This window comes from Macaca nemestrina, chromosome 20 (genome assembly GCF_043159975.1).
Source record: "Macaca nemestrina isolate mMacNem1 chromosome 20, mMacNem.hap1, whole genome shotgun sequence".
Classification (NCBI taxonomy): Eukaryota; Metazoa; Chordata; class Mammalia; order Primates; family Cercopithecidae; genus Macaca; species Macaca nemestrina.
In genome coordinates, this window is record NC_092144.1 from 12,399,491 (window position 1) to 12,413,049 (window position 13,559).

At 54.4% G+C, this 13,559-nt stretch overlaps 1 protein-coding gene across 4 annotated transcripts; it reads right to left on the minus strand.

The window, feature by feature from the left end:
- Window positions 1–1,129: 1,129 nt before the first annotated feature.
- On the minus strand, window positions 1,130–13,559 carry LOC105463883 (tRNA methyltransferase 1). 4 transcript variants are annotated; one of them, XM_011711489.3, is made up of 17 exons: window positions 13,417–13,559; window positions 12,911–13,195; window positions 12,762–12,817; window positions 12,390–12,532; window positions 12,043–12,230; window positions 9,182–9,297; window positions 8,991–9,103; window positions 6,069–6,217; window positions 5,835–5,921; window positions 5,689–5,758; window positions 5,469–5,603; window positions 5,300–5,385; window positions 3,958–4,066; window positions 3,781–3,857; window positions 1,710–1,829; window positions 1,490–1,619; window positions 1,130–1,304 (listed from the first exon to the last, which is right to left on the minus strand). In XM_011711489.3, the coding sequence occupies exons 2-17, from the start codon at window positions 13,168–13,170 to the stop codon at window positions 1,158–1,160; spliced, it is 1,986 nt and encodes a 661-aa protein (XP_011709791.2). In that variant the 5' UTR covers window positions 13,171–13,195; window positions 13,417–13,559; the 3' UTR covers window positions 1,130–1,157. The 4 variants fall into 4 exon arrangements, with proteins under 4 accessions (XP_011709791.2, XP_070943378.1, XP_011709874.2 ...); XM_071087277.1 differs by having other exon boundaries at window positions 12,911–13,103; window positions 13,417–13,550; XM_011711572.3 differs by lacking the exon at window positions 5,835–5,921.

Below are 13,559 nucleotides of genomic sequence, written 5' to 3' on the forward strand. Positions count from 1 at the left end.
GCCCCCAGGCAGGCACCCAGCACCAGGACTACTACCACCCCCCCAGGAATGGGGCGGAGCACAGGACCTCACGATCAACACCTCCATTGCTTTCCTCCAAAGCAGCAGGAACTAAAGTTTTATGCAATAAAGGCCAGGCGTGGTGGCTCATGCCTGTCATCCCAGCACTTTGGGAGGCTGAGACTGGCGGATTGCTTGGGCTCATGAGTTTGAGACCAGCCTGGAAAACATGGCGAAACCCCATCTCTACAAGAAATACAAAAATTAGCTGGTTGTGGTGGTGTGTGCCTGTAGTCCCTGCTACTCTGGAGGCTGAGGTGGGAGAATGGCCTGAGCCTGGGAGGTGGAGGTTGCAGTGAGCCAATATTGCACCACTGCACTCCAGCCTGGGCCATCCATACATCTAGACCTTGCCTCAAAAAAAAAAAAAAAAGTTTAAGCACTGAAACTAACTCTGATATTCCTACAAAGAGGGTCCTAAGATTAGCCTCATTACATATGGGGATGAAGGGCACAGGAGCCAGAGAGGGGATCCTGCCCCAGAACTCTTCCTTAACGTTACTAAAGCCCGCTCTGGAGGGCAGGGAGGGGTACAGCTCCCCCTCACTAGGTGTCTGGGCAGCAGCCTGCGAGGTCCCTCTTTGTGTGCACGCCCCCTCGGGCCTCAGGGCAGGAAGCACCTGGTCTGGAGCGGATGCACAGGGCGCCTGGTTCCGGTCCAGCTTCCGCCACTGCGGCCCCTGGAGAGCTGGGCCAAAGAAACCAGGCGGCGAGGAGGCAGCAGCGCGAGGACACGTGGGGGTTACCGGGCAGGAGCGCCCCCCTATGCGCAAGCCCGCGGCCTGGAGCGCGCTGAAGGAGGGAGGGGGAAGAGGGACAGAACCCCCCGCGGGAGCCAGCGCACAGCTGCCGCACCGTGGCCACTTCGGGAAACGCAGGCTCCGACTCTGGGGTGGCTCAGTGACCCTCGCTGCAGAGGGGCCGACCACTGTGCAGATGGTCAGCTCCTACCTCCCATACAGGCTCAACACTCCAGTCAGGCAGGGGCGAACGACCCCCAGAGGAAGACAGGAACAGATCCCAGTCACGCAGCTGTATGGACCAATACACAAATCACAGGCAATCGGGAGAAGGTGACATGACATCTCTTTATTGGTTCAGTCTATGCCTGGCCTAGCGGCATCCCCAGGTCCACGGGGGCTCTGGTTGGAGGTCTCTGGACAGTCAGGGACAGCATCAGCAGAAACCCTGGGTGTCGGGGGGCTGTGGGAGTAGCAGCACTGGTCCCCGCGTTGACAGGTGCCCTGGTGGGAAGATGGTGGGTGTAAACCCCTGCCCCGAGCTCAGCAGCCCCTGATGGGTTCCTTTCCTGGAATGGGAAGCCCACTCCCAAGCACTTGCCTGGCTCCAGCTCCCCCAGTTCTCTCCCTGTTGCCCAAAGGGGAGACTCACATGTCCTGTCATGGGAGAAAGGGAGGAGGGACCTTACCTCCTTAAACCTCTTGCAAGGAAATGTCTTGAGCCGGGCAGCCCGCTGGGCCGCATCTTCCGGCGGCTCCTTCCGCTTGTTCTGAAGCAGCCTGCGTCTCTCCTCCATAGCTTCGTCGGCCGCCTTGCCCCTGTGCGAGGGGAGGAGTAGGTGGGACCTCATCTGCCCTTTACCTCTGCTTTCCCTGGCTGAGCCCCACCCCAACTCTACCACCACTCACCCTGGCCGGGCACGAGGCCGGGGACCCCAGTTGGCCTCCGGGTTGGCCTGGAAGCGCTTGAGTCCTCGCTGGCGGGAGCTGGGGTTGGCATCTTCCCGGATGGTAAAGTTGGCCTGCAGCCTAGGGAAGCAGGGGTGGGGCGTCGGGGCTGGGGGCAGCTGCCACACGAGTGTGTCCCGACTCCCCATAGGGCCTGTCCGCCTCCACCACACAGCACGAGGTGTCTGCTCATGTCAGGATTCTCTCATTCATCTAATAAACATTTTTGGTTTTTTTTAAAGAGATAGGGTCTCCGCCAGGCACAGTGGCTCATGCCTGTAATCCCAGCACTTTGGGAGGCCAAGGCGGGTGGATCACCTGAGGTAAGGAGTTGGAAACCAGCCTGGCCAACATGGTGAAACCCCGTCTCCACCAAAAATACAAAAATTAGCTGGGCGTGGTGCCGGGTGCCTGTGATACCAGCGACTTGGGATGCTGAGGCAGGAGAATCACTTGAACCTGGGAGGCGGAGGTTGCAGTGAGCTGAAATCATTATCACTGCACTCCAGCCTGGGCAAGAGAGTGAGCCTCCGTCTAAAAAATAATAATGAAATAAAGATATCCGGTCTCACTCTGCTGCCCAGGCTGTAGTGCAGTGGTGTGATCGCCATCAAAGCTGCAGTCTGGAACTCCTGGGCTCAAGCAATCCTCCTGCTTCCTCCTCAAGCTCCTGAGTAGCTGGGACGGCAGGCAGGTACCACCATGCCCAGCTAATTTTTTGTTTTTTTGTAGAGATGGAGTCTTACTGTGTTGCCCAGGCTGATTTCAAATTCCTGGGCTCAAGCGATCTTCCCGCCTTGGCCCCCAAAGCACTGGGATTACAGGAATGAGCCACCACGCCTGGCCCTAATAAACATTTTTATTTAACGACTGTGTGCCTGCATTGTTCTCAGTGCTGGGAATAGACAGTGAACAAAATGGACAAAAAGCTACCCCTGGTATGCTGATAATGCTAATTTTCTTTTCCCTTTTTTTTTTTTTTTTTTGAGACGGAGAATGCAGTGGTGCAATCTCGGCTCACTACCTCAGGTTCAAGCGATTCACCTGCCTCAGCCTCCCGAGTAGCTGGGACTATAGGTATGTGCCACCATGCCTAATTTTTTTTTTTTTTGTATTTTTAGTAGAGACAGGGTTTTGCCATGTTGGCCAGGCTGGTCTTGAATTCCTGACCTCAGGTGATCTGCCTGTCTTGGCCTCCCAAAGTGCTGGGATTACAGGTGTGAGCCACTACTCCCAGCCCAGTCAGCAGATTTTGTTATTTTTATTTATATTTATTTATTTATTTATTTAATTTTTTTTTTTTTTGAGACGGAGTCTTGCTCTGTCGCCCAGGCTGGAGTGCAGTGGTGCGATCTTGGCTCACTGCAAGCTCCGCCCCCTGGGTTCACGCCATTCTCCTGCCTCAGCCACCCGAGTAGCTGGGACTACAGGCGCCCGCCACCACAACCGGCTAATTTCTTTTTGTGTGTGTGTATTTTTAGTAGAGATGGGGTTTCACCATGTTAGCCAGGATGGTCTCGATCTCCTGACCTTGTGATCCGCCTGCCTCAGCCTCCCAAAGTGCTGGGACTACAGGCGCAAGCCACTGCGCCCGGCTATTTTTTGATTCTTTTTGAGATGGGAGTCTCGCTCCGTCACTCAAGCTGGAGTGCAATGGCGTGATCCAGACTCGCTGCAACCTCTGCCTCCCAGGTTCAAGTGATTCTCCTGTCTCAGCCTCCCGAGTAGCTGGGATTACAGGCACCCACCACCACACCACGCCTAGCTAATTTTTGTATTTTTAGTAGAGATGGGGTTTCACCATGTTGGCCAGGCTGGTCTTGAACTCCTGACCTCAGGTGCCTCAGCCTCCCAAAGTCATGGGATTATAGGCGTGAGCCACCTACCCAGCCCCAGTCAGCAGATTTTGAATCTCACTTGAAGAATGGGCACGAGTCAACACAGATGGGGCAGCATGTGTGTTGTCTGCACACACGTGTGCTTCCCCTGCCTATGGGCAGCCCTGGCCCCTCCCACATGTGCTTGCCCCTACCTGGGTTCCACACTGAGAATGCGGAACGCTGGGCTGGTCTCTGATAGTCGTTCCCGTTTCACCGGACATTCCTTCTCCTGGGGGCAGAGGTCAGAGGTTAGGGAGTACTAGGCCCAAGGGACCTCCAGGTGACCACCACCTGCCCTCCCACCTGCATGAGGTCAGCCCTGCCCTCACCCAGCAACGCATGATGTCCCAGAGGGCGGAGGCAGGGGCATCTGTCTTCACAGCGTTCTTACAGGCGTGGGAGAGCGAGACCCGGAAGTCAGCGTGGAGGAGGGCCGACCTGGGGGACAGCAGGGATCATGAGGGAGAGGCCGGACCCCTTGACCCCAAAGCCTGAGCTGACCAGTGTGGGTCAGACTACCTTCGGCAAGGGCTCATGGCTACAGAATTCATTTCTTTTCTTTCTTTTTCCTTTTTGAGATGGAGTCTTGCTCTGTCGCTCAGGCTGGAGTGCGATGGCGCAATCTTGGCTCACTGCAGCCTCCGCCTCCTGGGTTTAAGTGATTCTCCTGCCTCAGCCTCCCGAGTAGCTGGGACTATAGGCACGTGCCACCACGCCCAGCTAATTTTTGTGTTTTTAGTATAGACAAGGTTTCACCATGTTGGCCAGGATGGTCTTGATCTCTTGACCTTGTGATCTGCCTGCCTCGGCCTCCCAAAGTGCTGGGATTACAGGCGTGAGCCACCACGTCCGGCCTTCTTTTTCTTTACTTTTTTTTTTTTTTTTGGAGGTGGAGTCTCACTCTGTCGCTCAGGCTGGAGTGCAATGGCGCAATCTTGGCTCACTGCAGCCTCTGCCTCTCAGGTTCAAGCGATTCTCCTGCCTCAGTCTCCTGAGTAGCTGAGATTACAGAGGTGGGTCACAACATCCGGCTAATATTTTTGTATTTTTAGTAGAGACGGGGTCTCGCCATATTGGCCAGGCTGGTCTCAAACTCCTGGCCTCAAGTGATTCGCCCGCCTCAGCCTCCCAAAGTGCTGGGAGTATAGGCCTGAGCCAATAAGCCTAGCCTAATTTTTTTTTTTTAAGAGACAGGTTCTCACCCAGGCTGGAGTGCCATGATCACAGCTCACTTTAGCATCAAACTCCTAGCCCAAATGATCCTCCTGCCTCAGCCTCCTGAGTAGTTAGGACTACAGGCATGTACCACCATGCCAGACTAATATATATGTATATGTGTGTGCATGTGTGTGTATGTGTATATATACATATATATGTATATATATGCATACGTATGTATATGTGTGTGCACGTGTGTATGTATATATATATTTATTTATTTAATTTATTTTTTAGAGATAGGGTCTTATTATGTTGCCCAGGTTGGTCTTGAACACCTGGCTTCAAGTGATCTTCCTGCCTCAGCCTCCTAGGGTACTGGGGTTAGAGGCAAGAGACACTGCACAGGGTTCTCCCCACCCCCTCACAAGTTCTATGCATGAGAATCCCTGGACTTGCCCCAGGCCACCCTGTGGTCAGGGACAGGCTCCTCCCAGCCCCAGGGGCTCTTACCGCAACTGCAGGAGGCTGGGCGTGTTGCAATGAATGGTGCTGCTCAGCTGGTCCAGGGTGTAGTACAGAGGCACGTCCGGGAGCTCCTGAGATGAGGGACAGGATGGGCATGAGTGGAGATGGGTGGGCATAGGTGGAGCCCCCTCCCCCATCACAGCCCAGCCCTCACCTCAGTGATGACGCTCAGAACCCCTCGGATCCGCTCCGAGGTGTGGAAGCGGCCGGGGTTAGCACTCACAGCCTCCAGGACACGGCCCACAAAATCCAGGTCATGGATGGGCTCTGCCCACATGGGGCCACCAAGCTGGGGGAGCACCGGGGACAGGTGAGCAGGGACCATGACCTCCGAGACCCTCTCGCTCCTCTGCCTCCCCTGGCCTCCGCCCTACCTGGTGTCGCTGCCCACAGTGCTCACACTCAGGGGTCACGGGGGGACCACAGGCTGCAGAGAACTTGACCCTAAACAGAGAGGGGCGGTTGGTAGGGAGGGAGGAAAACCCTGGGACTCCCCTTCTCCTCCTTCCTTCCTGCTCACCGGCTGCCGGGGACTCCTGACGCTTTGCCGAGGCGCTGAAGGTGGTAGGCCCCGCAGCCCACACACTGGAACACCAGCGCCTGCTTGCTGTGGGGGGTATCAGTGGCCACGAGTTCCCAGCGTGACGACCACACCCCAATCCTCCCTTAGACTGGCTCTGCCCAGATCCCCCAGGGCAAGTTCCCGTCTCCTCTCTCAATCCGAGACCCCCCCGTCCCTGGCCCCGGGGCTGACCTGGCTGAGGCCTTGACCTTGGCCTGGCCGGTGAAGACACGGACAAAAACACGCACGTAGAAGTCAGCGCTGATGCTGAGCAGCGGCACCACGAAGCGCTGGTAGCAGTTGGCGCGGAGGTCCAGGCTGTGCAGGACGATTCTCAGGGCCTGGGGGCGGGGGCTGGGTGTCAGCCTCCCCTCCACTATCCACCCACCCCACCAGGAGCCCTATATGGTACTCACAAATACAGGCTCAGGGCCAGCTCACTGGTCTCCAAGCCCACCCCCGAGAGTGCTGGCTGTGGGACCCGCAACGGGTAAGTATCCCCTCTCTGTGCCTCAGTTTCCTCATCTGCAAAATCACAACAGTCCCTCTCTGTGGCACTGCTGGGGACACTAAATGAGTGAGGAAAGCATAGACCCAGCCTATTCTGATTAGCATAATCGCTGTGCCCTGTAGCATTACTGAGGACCCACGTTCCCGCCCCCAAGGGCTCTGTGGGCATGAAGCAGGGATACTGGGTGCTGTAGAACTGCCAGGGCCTGGGCCGGCACGGTGGCTCACGCCTGTAATCCCAGCACTTTGGGAGGCTGAGGCAGGTGGATCACCTGAGGTCAGGAGTTTGAGACCAGCCTGGCCAACATGACGAAACCCCCATCTCTACTAAAAATACAAAAAATTAGCCGGGTGTGGTGGCGGGTGCCTGCTACTCGGGAGGCTGAGAGGCAGGAGAATCACTTGAACCTGGGAGGCGAAGGTTGCAGTGAGCTGAGATCTCACCACCGCGCTCCAGCCTGGGCAACAAGAGTGAAACTCCATCTCAAAAAAGAGAAAAGAAAACAGCCAGGGCCTTTCTGCTAGTGTGAGACTCTTGATAGGGGAAAGGAGACGGCATTTCCCAGGCTGACTTGATGACAGGACCCTTTAGGAACAAGGATGAGAGCCCTCTGTGGCCCAGGCTGGAGTGCAGTGGCACTATCAAAGCTCACGATAACTTTGAACTCCTAGGCTCAAGTGATCCTCCTGCCTCAGTCTCCAGAGTAGCTGGGACCACAGGCATCCATCACCACACCTAGGTAATTTTTAGGGTTTTTTTTGTAGAGATGGGGTCCTCACTATGTTGCCCAGGCTCCTAACCTCAAGTGATCCTCCTGCCTTGGCCTCCCAAAGTGCTAGGATTACAGGCATGAGCTGCTGCACGTGGACACTCAGTCTTCTTGAATCCTGATCAGACACTCAGCAGGGTCAGATCTTTTTTTTTTTTTCCCTTTTTAGAGACGGACGGAGTTTTGCTCTTGTTGCCCAGGATGGAGTGCAATGATGCAAACTCCTCCGCTCACTGCAACCTCCGCCTCCCAGGTTCAAGCGATTCTCCTACCTCAGCCTCCCAAGTAGCTGGGATTACAGGGGCCTGCCACTACGCCCAGCTACTTTTTTTGTTTTTTTGTATTTTTAGTAGAGACGGTATTTCACCATATTGGCCAGGCTGGTCTTGAACAGCTGACCTTAGGTGATCCGCCCTCCTCGGCCTCCCAGAGTGCTGGGATTACAGGCGTGAGCCACCGCGCCTAGCCTATTTCTTTTTTCTTTTTCTTTCTTTTTTCTTTTTCTTTTTTCTTTTTTTTTGAGACGTAGTCTCGCTCTGTCACCCAGGCTGGAGTGCAGCAGTGGCATAGTTTCGGCTCACTGCAAGCTCCGCCTCCCGGGTTCACGCCATTCTCCTGCCCCAGCCTCCGGAGTAGCTGGGGACTACAGGCGCCCGGCACCACGCCCAGCTAATTTTTTGTATTTTTAGCAGAGACTGGGTTTCACTGTGTTAGCCAAGATGGTCTCCATATCCTGACCTCGTGATCCGCCCGCCTCAGCATTCCAAAGTGCTGGGATTACAAGTGTGAGCCACCGCTCGTGGCCCTTTTTTCTTTTTTTGAGACAGAGTCTCGCTCTGTCGCCCAGGCTGGAGTGCAGTGGCCTGATCTCGGCTCACTGCAAGCTCCGCGGCTCACTGCAAGCTCCGCCTCCCGGGTTCACGCCATTCTCCTGCCTCCGCCTCCGGAACAGCTGGGACTACAGGTGCCCGCTACCACGCCCGGCTAATTTTTTGTATGTTTGGTGGATACGGGGTTTCACCGTGTTAGCCAGGATCGTCTGGATCACCTGGCCTCGTGATCCGCCCACCTCAACTTCCCAAAGTGCTGGGATTATAGGTGTGAGCCACTGCGCCCAGCCTATTTTTTTTTCTTTTCTGAGATGGGGTCTCCCTCTGTTGCCCAGGCTGGAGTGCAGTGGAGTGATCTTGGCTTACTGCAACCTCCCTCTCCTGGGTTCAAGTGATTCTCCTGCCTCAGCCTCCTGAGTAGCTGGGATTACAGGTGCCTGCCACCACACCGGGCTAATTTTTGTATTTTTAGTAGAGACAGGGTTTTACCATGTTGGCCAGCTGATCTCAAACTCCTGACCTCAAGTGATCCACCTGCCTCAGCCTCCCAAACTGCTGGGATTACAGGCATGAGCCACTGAGCCCGGCCTTCAGAATATCATTGTGCCCATTTTACAGATGCGAAAAAACTGAGGACCAGAAAGGTGAAGTCACTTGCCCAGAGCCACCATCAAAGCTAGGATTTAAACTCAGTCCTGGAAAAACCACCTTTAAAAAAAATATTTATTTTGAAAAGTTGTTTTAATACAGAAAACTAAAACAATGTGGCCATGCACTCTTATCCTGGCCAAAGCCACTGTCCCCAAATGACCACGATTATCAGCCCATGCTCTTAGGAACTACGTGGGTTGAAGACACGCCTGTCGTTAATAGCCTGGGATGCATCTGGCCATCTGCGTGGAGGAAGCTGAGCAGGTCTGAGGAGGGGGAAAGTGTATTGGGAAGGGACTCAGACAACCACCTGTCCCCTGGTCTCCCTGGCTGGCTGGCAGAGGGCCCCTCACCATCTCGTGGCAGGCCCGGCTCTTGAGGGCCATGGCCCCGTACTTGCTGTAGCATGTCTCCCCGCTGTTTCCTGCCAACACCGCCATATCCGTGCAGGTCACACACAGCAACCCTGTAGAGAGGGGCTGGGCAGTGAGAACCCTCCAACACCCTAGGCCCTGCTCCTACCCCAGTGCCATCCCAGCCTCACCTCCTTCACTCACAGCCTGCACAGCTGCATCCAGGAAGGGAGCTGGGCTGCCATAGGGGTCCAGATCAATGACGTCGAACCTCTCCGACACCCTCTGGTGCTGGTACATCAGCATCCTGGGTGCAAAGAGGGCCAGGTCCTCAGCCTCCCGCACCAGGTACCTTCTCTGTCCCCTACACATATTAACTCCTACAGCGCGGTGGTTTGGATCTGAACTCTGGGGGCAGATTCCCAAGTTCACGTCCTGGCTTATTTATTTATTTATTTTATTGTATATATTTTTGAGTCGGAGTCTTGCTCTGTCGGCCAGCTGGAGTGCAGTGTCGTGATCTCCGCTCCCTCCAACCTCCGCCTCCCCAGTTCAAGCAATTCTTGTATCTCAGCCTCCCGAGTAGCTGGGACTACAAGCATGTGCCACCATGCCCGGCTAATTTTTCTATTTTTAGTAGAGATGGGGTTTCAACATGTTGGCCAGGCTGGTCTCAAACTCCTGACCTCATGTGATCCATCCGCCTCAGCCTCCCGAAGTGCTGAGATTACAAGTGTAAGCCACTGCACCTGGCCTTGGTCATTTATTAAACTGCACAATTTTCCTACTTAAGAAAAGCACCATGTGGACCTCAGCCCACACATCTGAAACAACAACAATACTGATATAAGACGTATCTGCCTGACACCATTTCAAGCAGTTTATAGACGTATTAACACATTTTTTTTTTTCTTTCTTTCTTTGGAGACAGAGTCTCCCTCTGTCACCCAGGCTGGAGCGCAGTGGCGGGATCTTAGCTGACTTCAACTTCCACCTCCTGGGTTCAAGTGATTCTCCTACCTCAGCCTCTCAAGTAGCTGGGATTACAGGCACGTGCCACCATGCCTGGCTAATTTTTTTATGTTTAGTAGAAACAGGGTTTTACCATGTTGGCCAGGCTGGTCTGGAACTCCCGACCTCAAGTGATCCACCCGCCTCGGCCTTCCAAATTGCTGAGATTACAGGGGTGAGCCACTGCGTCTGACCTCATTTTAAAATTTTTGTAGAGACAGGGGTTTCACTGTGTTGCCTAGGCTGATCTTGAAATCCTGACCTCAGGCGATCCTCCTGCCTTGGCCTCTCAAAATGCTCGATTACAGGCATGAGTCACCATGCCCAGCTAATTAATTTTCATTGTCTGTGATTACTATTTGGATTCTAGTAGGGTCAGAAAAGTAAAAACTTTTTTTCTCTGGAAAAGGTCAGATGGCATTTTAGGCTTTGTGAGTCATATATGGTACCTACTGCATATTCTTCTTTTTGAAACTTTTTTTTTTTTTTTTGAGATGGAGTCTCGCTCTGTTGCCCAGGCTGGAGTGCAGTGGCGCGATCTCGGCTCACTGCAAGCTCCGCCTCCCAGGTTCATGCCATTCTCCTGCCTCCGCCTCCGGAACAGCTGGGACTACAGGTGCCCGCTACCATGCCCGGCTAATTTTTTGTATGTTTAGTGGATACGGGGTTTCACCGTGTTAGCCAGGATCGTCTGGCCTCGTGATCCGCCCACCTCAACTTCCCAAAATGCTGGGATTATAGGTGTGAGCCACTGCGCCCGGCCTATTTTTTTTTCTTTTCTGAGATGGGGTCTCCCTCTGTTGCCCAGGCTGGAGTGCAGTGGAGTGATCTTGGCTCACTGCAACCTCCCTCTCCTGGGTTCAAGTGATTCTCCTGCCTCAGCCTCCCGAGTAGCTGGGACTACAGGTGCCCGCCACCACGCCCGGCTAATTTTTTTGTATTTTTTAGTAGAGACGGGGTTTCACCGTGTTAGCCAGGATGGTCTCAATCTCCTGACCTCATGATCCGCCCGTCTCGGCCTCCCAAAGTGCTGGGACTACAGGCTTGAGCCACCACGTCCGGCCTTTTAAGCTTTAAAAATGTAAAAAACATTCTTGGCTCGTGGGCCATTAATAAACCAGGCTAGGCCAGGCGCAGTGGCTCACGTCTGTAATACCAGCACTTTGGAAGGCCGAGGCGGGCAGATTACTTGAGGTCAGGAGTTCGAGACCAGCCTGGCCAACATGGTGAAACCCCATCTCTACTATAAATACAAAAATTAGCCTGGTGTGGTGGCAGATGCCTATAGTTCCAGCTACTTGGGAGGCTGAGGCAGGAGAATCACTTGAACCTGGGAGGCGGAGGTTGTGGTGAGCCAAAATCACGCCAGTGCACTCCAGCCTGGGCAACAGAAGGAGACTCCATCTCAAAAAATAAATAAATAAAAATAAATAAAAATTAGCCAGGCGTGGTGGCACGTGCCTGTAATCCCAGCTACTCGGGAGGCTGAGGCAGGGGAATCGCTTGAACCCGGGAGGCAGAAGTTGCAGTGAGCTGAGATCATGCCACTGCACTCCAGCCTGGGCAACAAGGGTGAGACTACATCTCAAAAAACAAACAAGCAAACAAACGAAAAAAACAGGCTGTGAGCCCCATAGGCTATTGTTTGCCAACTCTTGCGAAGGTCACCTTGCGAAGGTCACCAATTTTGCCTGTTTTGTTTCCTGATGCATTTCCAGCTCTGAAAACGGTGCCTGGCACATAGCAGACACTGCATATACTATGGCTCATTTGAATGAATAAAAGGAGTATAAGAAGTTAAAACAGAGACCAGAATGCTACTTATTTCTGGCACAGAGTATGGATCGTACAATAATTATCTATTACTTACTCATCACAGCACCCCCTGTAAAACTAGTTTTCTCAGTTGACAGACAAGGAAACTGGGGCTCAAAGAGGCTAAGTCACTCACTCAAGGTCACAGAGTGAGAATAGGAGAGAGCCAGAATTTTGATCCCAGGCAGCCTTGTCCCATAGCTAGGCTGTGATGCCCAGAACCTACCGGGCATCTGCTTGGCTGGGCTGTACCAGGTGTGCCACGTCATTGAGCTGGACATTCCGGCGTATGAGATCCACAGCCCGGGCAGAGGTATCGTTTGCAACCACAGATCTGAGCCCAGGCACCTCTAGGGCAAATCGAATGGAACGTAGGCCTGAAGCTGCCAGGCCTTCCAGCACATGCAGGCCTTCCTGTTGGAGTGAGCAGAAAAGCTCCCTCACACCTCCATCTCCATCCTCTTCTGGGCCCCAAGGAGCCCCCACCACCCACCTCCTATAGCTCTCCCCCTCCAGGAGCCCTCTGTCTCCCGCTAAATTCCAGGACTGCCAGCTGCTATGCTCAGGCCCCACCTCACAGATTTCCCCCACGGCCGCTGTGCGAGGTTGGTCTCCTGAGGCCAGGTTTTCATTCTCTTTCAGTTCAACCTTTTCCTCCTCTTGCTCTGACAAGTCCACGACCACCTTTTGCGTGTCCTTCTCTCCTGGCACCTTGACTGCAGCCACCCAGAGGCACAAGTCAGAGAGTAACGAAGTCCTCTCTGAGAAACCTCCCCTTAATCTCCGAAATATCTTCCCTGAAATCCCTGGGGAAAGGCTGAAGGAGCAGAACCCAGGGCCTGCTATGTGGCTGAAGCCTCTCTGGATTTGGGCGGCAGAAGGGCCCAGGCAGGGAGATAAGACTTGTGTGACCCCCGCCCGCCAGAAGCCTGGACCTCCACTCACTCTGGATTCCTTTGGCCCCAAGCTGAATGCGAGCAAACTCGGTGATCACAGCACATCTGGTGGGAGACAGAGGACTAGCTCATACCCCGCCCCCGCCATCCACACTGACCCACTAGCCGATGCCAGGCTGACCTCTGACCCCTGCTCACGTCAGGTCCCGATTGAATTCCTGCACCGGGTTATAAAAGACCTCGTTGGCGCTGGGAAAGGCGATTTTGGCAGCCCCCTCGGTGATTGTCGTCTCCTGGACTTCACGTGGGCATTCTTCTCCGCAGGGCCCGGTGCCGTTCTCCATCGCTGCTGGATTCGGCAGCCCTGGGGACTGCCCCTCGAAAAACCGGGCTGTACAGCGCACACGGGTGGGGCGGAGAGTGAGGCTTAGCCACAGAACGATCCTTGCATGAGACATCCGCTGGTGCCTCTGTCCGCCAAGCCTGGTTCGGGGGGCGGGGAAAGGCACAGAGAGGGTCAGAGAGCCGCATTCTGGGCCCGGGGGTGTCCTACATATCTATGAAGTAGAAACTAGGAAGACCTGCGGCCTCGGTAAGCTGATAACCCCTCGTTTTGGGGATGACTGGTTCCTGCGGAGCCGATGCCCTCGTGCAGGCCCGCCCTGAGTCCGAATCCCTTCCCTCACTGCCCAGCCCCTCCTCACCTGGTCTCGTAGCCACAGAAAACCGAATTAGTCAAGGTGCACGTTTCCCAAATTAGGACCTGGGCGCCGCCATGTTGGCACGGTGGGTGGGGGAAATCACATGATAGTGGTTGGCCAATCAATGAGGACGTGGACGGTGGGCG